A 15,120-nucleotide genomic window follows, 5' to 3' on the forward strand; every position below is an offset into this window, starting at 1 on the left:
TTTGAAGAGATATTTATGTATTGTTTTCCTTCATCTCCGAAGCATTTTCATCGATAAACAAGTTGTAACGTGTACATTTCCTTGCGTGCCTTCATAATTATTCAACCCTGTTTGTGTTTGCTTCGATTTGAAATACTGAAAAGATAGTTTTGCAAGCTGAAATCGGGATCTTTTGAGTTGTAATCAAAATGATGAATATTGTCCTATTGACCTTTGAATGTACTTTCATTGCTGTGAAAACCGTGACAGAAATTCTTCTGCTGTTTCTCTGCAGGGTTTCTCAAAGGAAGCACCAAGTGGGGCTGGTATGGATTTTCTTATAGAACATAAGGGTTGATTATGGGATCCTGTATAGAATTCTTCATATCGAACCAACAAAATTCCAGATCACATTACACACCGACATCAGCGAATTCTCTTTTGATACGTGTTTCGAATTCAGGCAAAGGTTCAGACAGGTCAATGTCTTTTATGGGCTCAGCGCTGGCTCCCGAACAACTGGCTTCCCCATAATCTTTCATTAGATGAGAAAAAAGATGTTTTTAGAGAGCCAATAAAGCTGTTGTTGTTTAATTAACGAATGGCTTCCATGTAAATTGATTTTGTACTTTCTCTGTTGACCTGTAACTTTTGAAGAGCTCAACTTCTTTCTTAGTTCGGTCGGCCACTTCCGAATCCTCGTCGTCTGCCGACTGTATGAGTCGTTTTTATACTTCCGAATAATTTGCTTTTGGTAGGGCCTGAATCGTCGCTACAGCAACAGGAAGAAAAATGACTGCTACAAACACCAGAATGTTCGAACGGCTCAATTCTCTTCACTTCGGCTCACTTTCACTTGAACAAATTTCAATAATACTCGCTTGAACTTTGCGTCATTTGGAAATCTTTGCATTGTATGCCCAGCTTTGTTTGAATAAGTGCAAAACTGGACGACACAACACTTTACCATTATGAAAAAATTTGAATATAGTGAAGCAAACTCTAAGTAAAAAAATCATGACGAGACCGGCAACCAACGGCTGCGGAGAAGGCTCCTACGTGTCTCACGCGATTATAAAACGAAACTTTGAAGGTACCACCTGTGGCGTCACAGGAGAGATGCCATCATTCAAGATGGCGAATGTTTCGAATTTGGAAGAGCTTTTGCAAAGTGAAAATTGACTTTTGAGGAAAAAAGAATGGTATCCTTGGTGTACTTGATATATTTACTAAAATCTATGTGAAAAGAAAATAAACGTTTTTTGGGTTTACATGTCCTTTAAACAGAAACCAGACAGTTCGCTATTACGTCAAGTTGAGTTAATAGCCTTGGTTCAGCGAGCATCAGTTTACTATCAATCAGAGAAAAGGTGACATTAGAGACCTTTCATTTACGTTTTTGACCGATTAATGGATATAGTATTTCTTACACAATCATCTTCCAGACAGTTCCTGTCGTCTTTCTTAACTTCTTAAAAATAGTCATCCTTTTCAGTTGCCCGTGTGAGTTGCAACCAAATCACGTTAAATAATTTCACCCTGTGCGATACGAACTCGCTTTCTGTATATTTAAAAACACGAGGAGCCCTTCCTCTTCTCTGTAAGCTCAATTTGTCGTGCATTTATCAAGAAGAAGACAAACCACCCAAAGAAAACAAAGGCAAAGACGTTTCAACAAGGGATCTGCGTTATTCTTGGAAACGAAGGAAGACTTGGATATATTTCGCCATTGGAAGTTGTGGCTTTAGGTAAACTTTTACTTGCGTTCTACCATCGGAGACCAAGAAAGAGAAGTATTTCTCTGCGACCTAAAAAAGAAGGATTTTAAGAAAGAAAATGAAGAAATTGGAAAAAGGGATAATAGATAAGAAAATGTAAAAACTGATAATGTGGATATTGTCGAGAAATAAGATATATTGCTTGATTATTCTGTCAGAACAGGTAGTTATACCTTTCATTTATTTCATTCATTTCATTTTTGTTCTTTTTTTTTAAAATTTTTTTTATTTTAAAGGGGTATTCTTGCATCAAGGAATAAAGCCACATCAACCAGCTGCCATGAATTTTAACTCGTGGAACGTGTTTTGGCGCTGGTGTTTTGCATCATTAGCGACTTTGATTGTTTTTGGAAATAATTTAACCATCTGGATATTTCTTGAACAGAGACGTCGCAAACGTGCTTCTTTTCTTCTAATCAGCTTGTCTTTTGCTGATTTACTGGTTGGATTGTTTTCAATCCCTCTTTTGATAACAGCATATGAAACATCTTCGGTGGCTATACGCAAGATATTCTTTCTTGTTGACGTTTTCACAGCCTTAGCTTCCATCTACACCCTTGGCGTCATTTCCCTGGAGAGGATGTCTGCCGTCGCTTGGCCTCATCGTCACAGAACTTTGAAACTTCGTACTTACACCTTTGCCGTTGCCACACCGTGGATCATGGCAGCAATATTCGCTGTTCTATTTTTAACACTTGACAATATACTGGGTCTTCTTATTTTTTGTCCTGCCGCGCCTCTTTTAGTTATGTGCATTGCATATCATGTTATCTGGAAGAAACAGAGATCATCGATAGGTAACCAAAATCATTTCGGCTTAAGAGAAGCGAGATTAACAAAAACTTTATTTCTGATAGCAGGAGCTTCTATTTTCGCCTGGCTTCCATTTCAGATTCTGAATGTATTGACATATTTAGGTGTGACCGCACTTTTTCCTCATTTGCAATTGACAGTCTTGCTCGTTAGGTTATTACAATTTAGCAATTCTCTTGTAAACGTTATAATCTATCCTTTCCGAATGCCAGAATTTAGGAATACCCTTTGGCGGATATTGCGCTGTTACCGTCGATTCAGCTCTCGGGTCCATCCGCTGACTGGGTCTGGGTCAGTTATATCCCTTTTACGATTCACAAACTTCATATTTTCCTCACAGAACCCCAATCAGAATAGCCCAGTTTGATTCCTTTTTTTAAATCTCTAGTCTTCGATTAACATCGCGACATGCATAAACATAAAAAATAAATTACAGCACGTTTGGGGTTCTGTTTGCTTTTCAGCTGAGACTGTCAGAGTAGGATTGGAGTAAGGCTTAGATTTATAGTGTAGGGTTGATAAAGTTTCCTATTGTTTATAATTAGAAAAGGAATAACATCTAAATTCTTCTTGTTACGCAAATACTCCATACAGGAATTCTAAGTGATCAATGTCTTCAGAACTGCCGGGGAAAATGTTTATTGAAGAGCAAAGTCTGATTTGATAATATTCTAATTTTTAATGAATTTTAAACATACAATGAAAATTAAAAATACCCTTATCCCATAAGTATTCGCCTCCATGCACTCGATTTGGAAAAGAACAAAACAGATAAGATTGGGTATATAAAAGCTCTTTGATAAATTTAAAAACAAATCCTTGGATAGACATAAGCATTTGGATATATCAAGCATTTGCGCGAAACTGACAATCATTCAATAAAAATAAGAGATAACATGATGATTCATATTTGGAAGAAACTACATATAAACGTAATTTTTCATTCATTATCTAGCTTGAGTCGTAGATTAAGTTAAAAGGGATGTTACTAAAACCAAGAACGGGGCACTGTTGGAGGGGTATCGACATTTCCTTAAACAACGCATTACAGTATTTTACTACCAAATTTGATTACCCCTCAATTTCTTTTCTCATTTAAATTTAAGGACAACATAATTTTCATAACAGATTCTTATAAATACCCTCGAAATACTTTGATTAGAAAATTGTACTTCAGCAGCGCCTATATGCTATAAATATATATCTAAATACAGCAAACCACAAATGGCAACCTTGGGTCCTCTATTCAATCGTATTTAGTAAGACTTAGAGTGAAAGTTACCTTTGACTGTGTATTTACTCTGTTTCCGCCTGTTCATCCGCCATGTTGGATATTTATGAGAATTGTCATGTCTCAGACACCCGTTCCCCGTTCCTCGCTCCCTGTTCCTGATTTCAGTAACATCCGGTTAAAACCGCACAGGAGTACACAATATTTTTTATTGTGATCAAGGGATGCACCAGGAGACTTAAAGTTACAATTGTAACACAAATCATGCAATTCTGTCGAGTGGTTACCGTCTGTTGTACTTGGAAAAATTTGAATACTCTCCATGTTACTCTACGTTCCCGCGACTTTCAACTCTTCTCAGCATTATTTACCTCACCACTTTTCTATTTCCTATAAATGAGAATTTACAAGAATAGCCTTTAGGAATAGTTAATGGTAATATTTCGTATTATATCATTTCATTTTCCCGACCATTGGTAAATGGCTTGATTTCCTGTTGCCCGCGACAGAACTTTCCGTGGTCAGTGGAGTAACACTATCTTGCGGGGAAGCTCCGGCACGATACGCCTGTGCGCGTTCAGAGAAGATTATCATACACTGATCCATCAGTGGAGGACCAGCATTGAAGAATTGATTTTAAAGGTACTATTATCAAGGTACTACTGATTGGAAGTTACATGCAATGCAATTCGCTTTAGATAACAGCATTTGTAGCGAAAATTACTTATCTGCTTATGCTCATTCGGCAGTCATGACGCGGACATTAGTGAAATATTTTAAGCGACGCTGTTCCTGGGAGTATTACAGCTCATACACAGAACCTAAGTTGTTTTACGATTTTGACATGTAGATATTCATACTCTTCAGGTTTAACAATATGTAAGGAAATACTGGAAGACCTCGTATAATTTTTGGGTTCGTAACATTCTTTAGGTAATGGTAGCTTGACAAGAGATTATGAGCTGTCTAGATCGGTCGTTCCTATTCCAGTATTGATATGCCGGTTTCTGGCTTTATTCCTTCTAAAACCAAACCGTGAATAGAAACTTCAAGGAAGTAACGTACTCTTTTTAATGTCGAAAGATATCGAAGATCAGTAGCTTGAAAAAATAAACTGAATCGATCGTCAAACATTGGCGGATTATGTAAGGCGCATTAACAGGTCAAACGTGAGTTCAATTTTAATTTCGAAACCTACCTTTTTATTTACAACAACTTTTGAAACCAGTTTATTTTACGGCTATAATTTGTGCAATAGTCCGCGCTTTCCATCGGTTTACTAGTGCAATAAACCACACGGGATGTTGGGAGAACGTGAGAACAGTTTGTAAATTAAAAGCCGGAGGCAGGTGATTTACAAACATTCCGACTGTTAGTGAAATACGAACACGCCAGCTAAGATAGGAGGAGAGACAGAATTTTCTTCAACGTAGAGAAAGAATTCGCCTGATTTCGAAAGTTATTGTGAATGGAAAGATGTTTCAGAATTAAAACTAAAATAAAGTTTGTCTGGGTAAGTTGGCTTTGAGTGCCATAATTATGCATGTTTGTTTTTAAAATTCTCCCTCTTTTGTGAGTTTGGTATGGGAAGAGAACAAACCCGTCATTGACTGAGTCTTGTTGACCATAAAAAACCAGGGAGCGCCCAGGTTTGAATAATCGCAATTCGTGCTCGAATTTAGTATTTCCCATGTCTGCTATGTAAACCGGCCATGTAAACTCAGTCGTTCGCGTTAGCAGATAGCGAGGTAACATGATCGTATGCAAACATTTAGGTCACCTACGAAAGCTCTGAAAGATTTTGACGTAAAGAAAGTGCTAACTCTTTCATTTGGTGAGACAGCGAGGGCTTGAAAGTTGGCTAAGTTTGGTGTTAGTTACTTTAGCTAAGAGTTTTTTGGAGCTTTTTTCAATGAAGTCTATCATGAGTCATGACATCTTCACTGCGATTTATCTGTGAACCTCGAAAATCGAGGTCGTTAAGTATTCATATATTCAAGCTATTGTTCTTGCTCATTAATCATTCATAACTATTACTTGCCGAAGATGCGGCTCGTTTCCGAAGAGCGCAAAACCTTTGATGTAGGTGAGATATATTTCTTTTGTTTAAATGGAAGGAGCTGAAACCTCTGGGACCGCAGAGGAAGTGGCCGCTTGACCGAGGTTATGCAAATATGATAGCCTGTCATCTATAGGATGAAGCTCTGACCAACAGTTGTTAAATAGTGAAAACGCCGCTCGTTAGCGCTGGTATCTTTTGACACAAACTCAATGCAAGATAATCACGTGCATTGTTTACAACGCGCGCGTAAATCAGCCGCTATTTCTTGTCGAAAATTTCGAAACTCGGCTTTCAGTGGACGTAAGAAGTAGCTCGACATCTCATTTTAAACCTCTCGAAACTCTCTGTTTTTTTTTAAAATACAAATCAATGTTTACATTACGAACAAAGGTAGACAAAAGGATACGAATTCACTGTGGAATTGAACTGTCCAGCTTGAGGTTCCTTAATTAGGCTATTGTCCTTCCCTTTTCAAATCGGTTGAATGTCCTTCCCGCAAACATCGCACCTTTCTTCAAGTCAAAAGAAACGAATGAAGCCGAACCTTCTTCAGCTTGACTTTCGTGGTCACCGAACAGATTACCCCAAGGAATTAACCGAGCCCTCGGTGTAAAAATGCCAGCGGTTTAGCCCATGGCTCAATGACACAGATAAATCGCACTGAAGATGTAATGTGTTGAGCAAAGCGCCTTCACTAAGTAATGAAAACTAAAACTGACCTTATAAATGTCTCTTGATTCGTGTACTTGTGTCTATGCGGTATATACATATATATGAAACAAGAGATTATAAACTGTTGATAATCTCTTGTATGAAAGTGATCCACAGTAACTTCGCAATTTCAACTTTCGCTTACATAATCTTAAGCGTATTTCTTTCTTTCTTTCGTGATAAAGGATCACACAATAGAAGAAAAGGTTTCTGAATTTTCCTTAGACTACGAGCAGTTTCTCCTTCTCGGCGAAGTCCGTCGTGCAAGTTAAAAAAAATTTAAAAATATTAAAAAAAAATTGATTTCAACGTGCCGCGGGGAGCTCTGGGAGCGACTTCTTTTTTACTTGCGCGACGGGCTTCGTAGAAAGGAGGGACTACTCATGGCAAAAAAGTTTCTTGTCATCATTTGACCATATTTTGTAAGTCCGACACAACAAAAGAATAAAATTCGAACACTGAGGTAGCCCAAAGGTCACCCTCTTTTCTTCTGATTTGAAATTAAACTCGCTTTGCAAACTCGTTCTCTTTTGAAACCCAAGTGAATGATTTGTACTCCACAAACAAACAAACAAACAATCAAACAAAAAAAGAAAAAAAAAACAAGGAAAACAACAATAATAACAAAAAAACACCAAAGCAAGACTGAATAAAGCGTGGTTTATTGGTTTCTTTAGAAACAGAAATGATGTCATCACGACAAGAAAACGAAAAATTGCTTTGTTACTTGTCACATGGAAAAAGATGGTTAAATCATTTGGTATATTTTTATAATTTTTTTTTAATTTTTTCACAAAAAGGGTAATCTTGTTGCATCGTGGGAGGAAAAAACAGTTTGCTGCTATGGATTTGAACTCGTGGAACACGTTCTGGCTCCTGTGTTTTGGATTGTTGGCGATACTGATCGTCGTTGGAAATACGCTAACCATCTGGATATTTCTGAAGCAGAAACAACGCAAACGAACTTCTTTTCTTCTAATCAGCCTGTCTTTTGCTGATTTACTTGTGGGATTGTTGACCATCCCTCTTTTGATAGCATTATATGAAGCATTTTCGGTAACTGTAAGCATGGTATTCCGCTGTGTTGACGTTTTCACAGCGTTAGCTTCCATCTACACCCTTGGCGTCATTTCCCTGGAGAGGATGTTTGTCGTCGCTTGGCCTTATCGTCATAGAACTTTGAAACTTCGTGCTTACATCTGTGCCATTGCCACACCATGGATCATGGCAACCATAATCACTGTTTTAGTTTTCACTCTTAACAGCGTAAGGGGCCTTCTTATTTTTTGTCCTGCCGCGCCTCTTATAGTTATGTGTCTCGCATATTATGTTATCTGGAAGAAACAAAGATCATCGATGGGTAACCAGAATCAGTCAAGAGAGGCTAGGTTAGCAAAGACTTTATTTTTGATAACGGGAGCTTCTATTTTGACTTGGCTTCCATTTCAAATTCTTAATATAGTGGTACACTTTGGCGTTACAGAAAATATTTTGTACTCGACATTGACAATCCTACTCGTTAGGGTCTTACAATTTAGCAATTCTCTCGTGAACGTGATAATTTATCCGTTTAGAATCCCAGGATTTAGGAAAACTCTTCGGCAGATGCTCCGCTGTCATCAAAGGTTCAACGATCGGGCCCCAACGCCAGCCGTGTCAAGGTCTGTTGTGTTACCAGCGAACTCTAATCAGGAAATTGCACTGTAAATCAATCAGTGTCTTTAATTTTAGATAAACTTATCCTCTCTAAGTATGGGGGTGGGATTTATGTAAGGCTTAGTGCTGGGATAGGTTAGAAATTGAGAGTCAAGCATCTCATCAGGGGCTTTAACATGTTAAAATGTGTCTGAAAAGAGAAACGTCAGACCTTGTCTGGGAACTTCCCTTTCGCTTCTATTCTTCTACAAAGTCTTAGTTTGAGCTCGTCAATCGCGCAAAAATTATGGTGTTATGAGTAACTGTTGTAAATATAAGCTTCTAGAAATCTCCAGACTGATTGGTCATGCTGACTTGCATACCATAGAACTTTCCAAAATATTTCATCAAGTCACGCAGTTATTAAGTAATACTACTAAAGTAGCTCTTTTGTAAGCCCTGGAAGGTTCCAGAACACTCTGTGAAAATATATAAAGACTCACATATGTAGTAGTAGGAGTAGTTGTTGTTGTCGCAGCGACGACTGTTTTAAAAGCTATACCGAGAGAGTTACCGCGGAAGATTGCTCTGGGATATAGACTGTGGTGGGCTTTATGAAGTTTATCAACGATAAGTATTGTACTGCTTTTAGGAGTCGCTCCTTGTTAAGAACATTACTCGCTGTGTAATAAAGTAGTTGAGTTTGTAGGATTCTTGTCTTTGGCGGTCAGATTATACCGTGACAATAGGTTTACTCCGCAATCAAGTTCTTCGGGGAAGGCCTTAGTGCAGGCAAATTTTTGGCAAACGAGTGCTCAGTATTACTTAATGAAAGAGACCCTTAAAATAACGGGAAAATTCTTGTTGCAACCTGTTTCAACGCTTTGTAGGAGATTCTTTCGAAATGGCCCGGCGAAAACTGCATGAAACACCACAAAAACGTCGAAGATCTAAATCTGTGTTATCATCTATATCATAAGCACATGTTTAGTGTAAGTGTTACTAGAATAGTCGCGTAATGTTGGTCGAATAAAATGACTTTTAACCTTCCTACCATGTCCAAAATGCTTTGTGATACTAGGTACAATATGACGGCTGGTCGTTAATTCTCGGAGGATGGTGGATATCGATGCCTGAACGTAACGACAGCGCAAAAAACTTTTATAGTGTCTTGGTTCTTCGGTTCAAATAAGCTGATCATGCATTGTTATAGATGTCTGCTATATACACGCGATATACAGGCCATTTTACGAATGACCTCATTCTTATGCATCTGCACGATTACCATATTTATCGACTTCCTGAATTTGATGTCAGCAACGTTACCTCTAGATTTGACATGATGGTTTTTGTTAGGTTTTTGCTATCATAATAAAAGCACTCTTAAACTTAAAACTATAAAGAAACACTGTCGATAATTCAGTCGAGAATTAACAGAGTTTCTTTTTGAACTTCACTGCCGAAAAAGAGAGCTTGAAATCAAAAGTGGTGGAATTGAGTCTCCGCAACACGATGTTGCAGGCAAAAATAATTACCTTAGACAAATTTGTGGTGTATTAAAAGGACTTTATTTTCTATACAGGATTTCCTAACCGAGCAGTGTTCGATAGTATCTATGAATGTTTAAACCGTGGAAGTGAAGGAGATAACGTTATCCACTAGCATTCACAATCAGATGATTTAACGGAAAGTAAGAGAGCTGGTAAAGATTCCCCTAACTTCCCATGGTAGCTAACATCAAAGTAGGAGTTTTGAAAAACTCACTGTAGGCTGAGGCAAGAGTTCAGGGAAGAGCATTGAAGCAATTTATTAAATAAAGGCAGACTTCTCTAAGCTGAAAAAAAAAAGCTAAAAAAAAAAAAAAAAAAGCTCAAAGAAGCGTGCAGTTTGTTCACACTAAGGAATATTTTGATCCAGTCTTTTGGTGAATTGTACGTACCGCGTACAGATTTACCTAACACCTTCGCTGACAATCCTTTGCACGAATCGCCCCGACATTGTAGCCATAACTGACATAAGTTCAGCATTCTTTAACCGAGACGAAGGATCTCTCCCATTTGAACAACTTTAAGGAATATCTTCATCGGTTCGAAATGAAGGACCGCTTGCAATGTTTTTTCTCGAAGACGCCATCTGCGGCCCTCGATGCCTCGTTTCCATGCTATTCGAACCAGATTACCTCGGTTAGCTACTATTCTGGAATAAGGCTAACAATGATAAAAACAATTATCTTCCCCAAGCATTCATATTCGTATTCAAAACAAAAGTTACATCCTAAACGAGGAGAGGTGGCGTTAGCGTGCATCTGTACTCTCATAAAGCACGCTACAGTAAGCCGATCAGAATCTTTCTTAGAATGGTTCAAATAATTTAATCGGTTGAACGAGACTGAAGCTGTCAAATTGTCATGCCATTAAAATACACAAATTGAAATAGAATGCCGAATGTCGAATGCCAAATGCAAACACCTTGTACGATTCTGAGCGTTATCTCTGGGAAGTTATTAAGAACCTGAACACTCCTATAGGAAAGTTACTTGAGATAAAGTGGGTTATGACAATACTTTATTCATCGATTCGATTTAACTTTAAATTATTCTGGCAATTGATGACGTACACCATTATTTTCAGTGTTTCTATAGCTTCAGCTTAGATTCAGGGAGGAGTGACAAAAAGAGAGCTTTAGATATAGGATGCCATATTGCGACAATTCTGTCTAAAATTTTAGCCTTGAAGGATATCAGTTATAACACTTCTTTGTAGAACTCATTTGAAACGTTTTGCTTGCTATTGATCTTTGCTAAGACATCGTCACAGCGAAGTAAATTTTCATTCTACGCTTACATGCACTGATGAAGGAGATTAAAACGCAATCTCTCTTAGAGCGGTCTTGTGCATTTCGGCTTAAAAAAATCGATGTCTTCTAAACCTCACCCACGAATCTGTCCTTGTCTAAATATAGCCTAAACCGCCTTGATTTTTCGAAATATTGCAAAGAAATTTTCTTCCGAGCGAAAATCGCTTAAGCACTCAAAGGCCCATTTTCAACGGCGCCGACATTAAGTAGGTGTCTCATAAATTAATTAGACTACGACCGATTCATGGGTAAAGTTTGAAAGAGATCGATCTTTTGAACCGAAATGCACCGGACCGCTTGTAGAGAGACTGTATCTAAATTTTTTGGCTAAGGTTACTATCGACAAAGCAGGGTGCCTTACCGCAAAATCGTCTTACGCGTGTTACTTTAAAATAATTAAAGCATGGAAAATAATAACCATAAAGTAAAGATTCTGGCATTGAGGAAAAAAAGGTTTTAAAAAGGTTTTTTAATAAGTTGGCACGTGCATGCCCTTAAACACAAAACTTCAGGTGTCCGCTTAATTGAATTGCCAGCCTCCGCGTTATCGCGGACGTCCAAACTGTATATCTTTTGGAGGACAATAGGCGAACAAAAGTGAGCGGCGTTTTTTTTTATTCCTTTGGTTCCTAAGAAAATCTGTTTTGAAGTTGGACAAAAGATAATATATCGATTGTCCTTCTTGTTCTTTGAGAATTATAAGCAGAAGGAAAAGTAGGCAAAGAAAGCTAGGGAAGAAGAAAAACGGTAGTGTGAACGAGCTTTGTCTTTGTGTACCTAAGGCGACGTTTATCTTTATTTCACCCTTTCCATGAAGGCTGTAGTTCTCAACTGAAACTGTGTGGAGCCGTATTCTTGGACCTATCTAAGGCCTTCGATACGGTCGACCACACAATCATGCTACGAAAGTTGTCATCTTTTGGGGTGACTTCTGACACGGCTAAATGGTTTGAGTCATATCTTAATGGACGAATGCAATGTACATCTTGCGGTTCGGAATTGTCTGATTTGTTATCTGTTACGCATGGCGTGCCTCGGGGCAGCATTTTGGGCCCTTTGTTATTTCTTATTTATATAAATGAATTGCCCACTTTTATCAAGCATTCGGAGGTAGCCCTATATGCTGATGACGCAGTGCTTTATTGCTATGACCGCCCAGCTGGTCTGGAGTGCGCCCTAAATGCTGACTTGTTGTTGTTATTTTGGATTAGGACCTCTCTGTAGATCACCTATGGGTGAGAGAGCTTCTTGTTTAAATATCAAATATCAACAAATCAAAAACTAAAATAAAAGAAACGCACCAGTACCGAAAGCGTTCAAATATGAAAATACAAAGATAAGACTTACTTAAGCAACGTAGACTTGAAGGAAGCCAAATAATGTATTGCTCAACATCATCCGCAGCAGGCCGAAAAGACTAATCAGCAATATAAAATAAATTGGCGCCGATATCTGATATGCAGATCCAAGTAAAGTGGAAAAACAAAGTATTGTAACTTTTCTGCTGACCAGTTCTGAACTATGATTGTAATGATGATATGTAAACGTGATAACAAGAATGATAAATATAATAATAACATCGACAACTATAATAATAATCATGATTATAATAATAAAGATATTAAGGATAATAAGACAAGCAATGAAATTGGAAACAAAGAAGACAAAGAAACATGTTTGATGTGTGAGCTCTTTACAATATTTCCAACACTAGTAATCAATCATGCATTCCATCCGAATATATTGTTAGCATCCTTTGTTTCACGTGAGGAAAATATACAGTATATCTTCAGAGGCATGGATTTTTTGTATCTGAAGGAGATTTAGAAAGCATCCAATGATTACACAAATAAAGAAAATACGTGAAAAATACTGAAAAGGAAACAAATCAAAATGGTATAGACAGCGATTTATAAAGATCTCATGTGATCGATCTGGAAACACATGCAAAACTGCAATCTGCCTTTCCCTTTCGTAATATGGAAATTTTATGACAGGCGTCGCTAGGACGAAGCAATGCATATTCCTATTCCCTGAAATTCTAAAGACGTAAATCGTGATAAATAAATGCTGTTGACGCAATGTGATTTTAACGCTTCACTCCAACTGTATATGTTCATTAAACCTTTTTTATCAAGCCGAAATACACTGGATAAAATGATATTTTCTCTATTTCTCTGGTTCGTTCTTAAATTTTTTTATTCGTTATTTTGCTAGACAAGATGTCAGACCTGAAGCTACCAAATCGAAGCTTAGCTGCTGTTATAACTGAGGCAGGCATCTACCTTACACTGAACATCACAAGCATCATTGGAAACGGTCTGGTTTGTATTGCAGTATACAGAAACCCAAAGTTACGATCGACTACCAACCTGTATATCATTGCTCTAGCAGTCAGCGATTTGCTGTGCGCAACAACTGAAATGCCTTTAGCTTCTTCAACGCTTGTTATTGGAAGATGGGACTTTGGCGACGTCGTATGCGAAATTCAAGGCTTTGTTGATGTTTTCACCACATACGCGACCCCAGCAACCCTTGGTTTGACAGCAGTCAACCGCTATGTGAAAATTGTGAAGACGGCGAAACATAAGAAATATTTTTCGCCCCTCAGATCCAAAATTTGGTTGTTTTGCGTTTGGACTTTTCTTGTGCTTTACCTTTATACTGGTCGAGCGACAAATTTTCTCAGTTTTGAATTCGTACCTGGCTTTGACGTGTGCGCCCTTGGTTTCGCAAATCAGAGGGTTCGAGTCGTTCATTTTTGCATAACATTCGCATTGTTTTTCATTGTACGGCTATGCAGTGGTATATTCAGCTACTACAAGGTATTATCCACTACCCATCAACATCAATTGAACACAGCCCCATCGCTCGGTGACAGGACTAATTGTGGAGGAAGGAGTTCATTGAAGGAGATACACGCTACTCGAGTCTTGTTGTACGTGGCCGCTGGATTTTTGTGTTGCTGGATACCAATGTGGGCATTCATCCTTTGGAAGCGTTTCTCTCCAGAAACCTGTCCTAGAAGAGCAGCAATTCTCGTCACGTTTTTCCTTTTTCTGAGCGTTACAATAAATCCTTTTATTTACGCTTTCACAAATTGTGGGTTCCAAACCGAATTTCGCAAACTTCTGTGCTGTGGTCACACATCAAAAGAAGTTGTCGCGGCTAATGTCAACGAAGCGATCGGAGAGGTGGAGGACGAAGCGAATGTGTAATACTTAAACAGACGGCAAGACCATTGATTTTTCATTTGTATTGTAAATAAGCTTCAGTTTGAGTTCAATCCTTTTTTCCCTTTTTCCTAAGGATAACCACCTTTTCGCCATAGTTTTATCGTAAATTGATTAAGATAATGTTGACTCGGGGGAAGTGAAAGTTTTTGTTCAAATTACCACGAGACATGTTATAAAATGTACCGAAAAACTCTTCTCCTTGCTTGAAACCTATTGTTTAATCGTCTAATGGTCTCGACGTAATCGAAAATTAGCCATAAATGGCTAGGAAATAACTCATTGAAGTCTTTTCAGTTATTTTCATGAATGTACAATCTGTTTTCATACTTGTTAGCGTATTAATAAAACAAATTACGACATCTGAAAATATATCTCCTCAAAGCAGAGAAGTCGCGGTCAATGGAGATGGAAATTGTTTTTACCGAGCTATTGTCTGTCATCCAAATATTGATGTCAAGGATACACGTTGGAAGGACATATTTAAAATGATGACATATCATGACGCTCAGGGAATAATGGAAATACCTCTAACTTCTTTAACATTAACGCTGATCGTTAGAAAACTTTAGTTTTCGACGCGTGTGTGCCTAAATGATAAAGGAAAAAATAAAAAGCAATATAGTGCCCTAATGTGTGGGATGACAGCGATCCTTGAGAGGTAAAATAAAAATACAAATATAGCGAGATAATGTGACGCCTACAGCTGACATGTTCGATCAAGGCAATAAATTTTAAATTTAGAAAGACTCATTGTAACTAGCTCTCCTCGTCATCTGTCACTTTCCAGAACGCGCCGTCAGAAGTTACTTTGAACTGATA

The 15,120-nt window shown here is 38.0% G+C and overlaps 3 protein-coding genes across 4 annotated transcripts; all 3 read left to right on the forward strand.

Moving 5' to 3' along the window:
• The first annotated feature begins 1,619 nt into the window (after positions 1 to 1,619).
• Positions 1,620 to 2,937, forward strand: LOC136279330 (adenosine receptor A3-like). Its single transcript, XM_066162960.1, has 2 exons — positions 1,620 to 1,727; positions 1,994 to 2,937. The coding sequence occupies exon 2, from the start codon at positions 2,038 to 2,040 to the stop codon at positions 2,935 to 2,937; it is 900 nt and encodes a 299-aa protein (XP_066019057.1). The 5' UTR covers positions 1,620 to 1,727; positions 1,994 to 2,037.
• A 1,210-nt stretch (positions 2,938 to 4,147) lies between these two features.
• LOC131780702 (adenosine receptor A2b-like) lies at positions 4,148 to 9,132 on the forward strand. 2 transcript variants are annotated; one of them, XM_066164032.1, is made up of 2 exons: positions 4,148 to 4,457; positions 7,375 to 9,132. In XM_066164032.1, exon 2 carries the CDS (start codon positions 7,418 to 7,420, stop codon positions 8,279 to 8,281), a length of 864 nt encoding a protein of 287 aa, XP_066020129.1. In that variant the 5' UTR covers positions 4,148 to 4,457; positions 7,375 to 7,417; the 3' UTR covers positions 8,282 to 9,132. The 2 variants fall into 2 exon arrangements, with proteins under 2 accessions (XP_066020129.1, XP_058953292.2); XM_059097309.2 differs by having other exon boundaries at positions 4,148 to 4,443.
• Positions 9,133 to 11,779: 2,647 nt separating this feature from the next.
• LOC131796512 (kappa-type opioid receptor-like) lies at positions 11,780 to 14,398 on the forward strand. Its single transcript, XM_066164031.1, has 2 exons — positions 11,780 to 11,812; positions 13,283 to 14,398. The coding sequence occupies exon 2, from the start codon at positions 13,288 to 13,290 to the stop codon at positions 14,281 to 14,283; it is 996 nt and encodes a 331-aa protein (XP_066020128.1). The 5' UTR covers positions 11,780 to 11,812; positions 13,283 to 13,287; the 3' UTR covers positions 14,284 to 14,398.
• The last annotated feature ends 722 nt before the right edge of the window (positions 14,399 to 15,120 follow it).

Source organism: Pocillopora verrucosa, chromosome 3 (assembly GCF_036669915.1).
Source record: "Pocillopora verrucosa isolate sample1 chromosome 3, ASM3666991v2, whole genome shotgun sequence".
Taxonomy (NCBI): Eukaryota; Metazoa; Cnidaria; class Anthozoa; order Scleractinia; family Pocilloporidae; genus Pocillopora; species Pocillopora verrucosa.

What these genes read in the sequence shown, in the direction of transcription:
- LOC136279330 (XM_066162960.1), top strand. Translation starts at nt 2,038, where the DNA reads ATGAATTTTAACTCGTGGAACGTGTTTTGGCGCTGGTGTTTTGCATCA.
- LOC131796512 (XM_066164031.1), top strand. Translation starts at nt 13,288, where the DNA reads ATGTCAGACCTGAAGCTACCAAATCGAAGCTTAGCTGCTGTTATAACT.
- LOC131780702 (XM_066164032.1), top strand. Translation starts at nt 7,418, where the DNA reads ATGGATTTGAACTCGTGGAACACGTTCTGGCTCCTGTGTTTTGGATTG.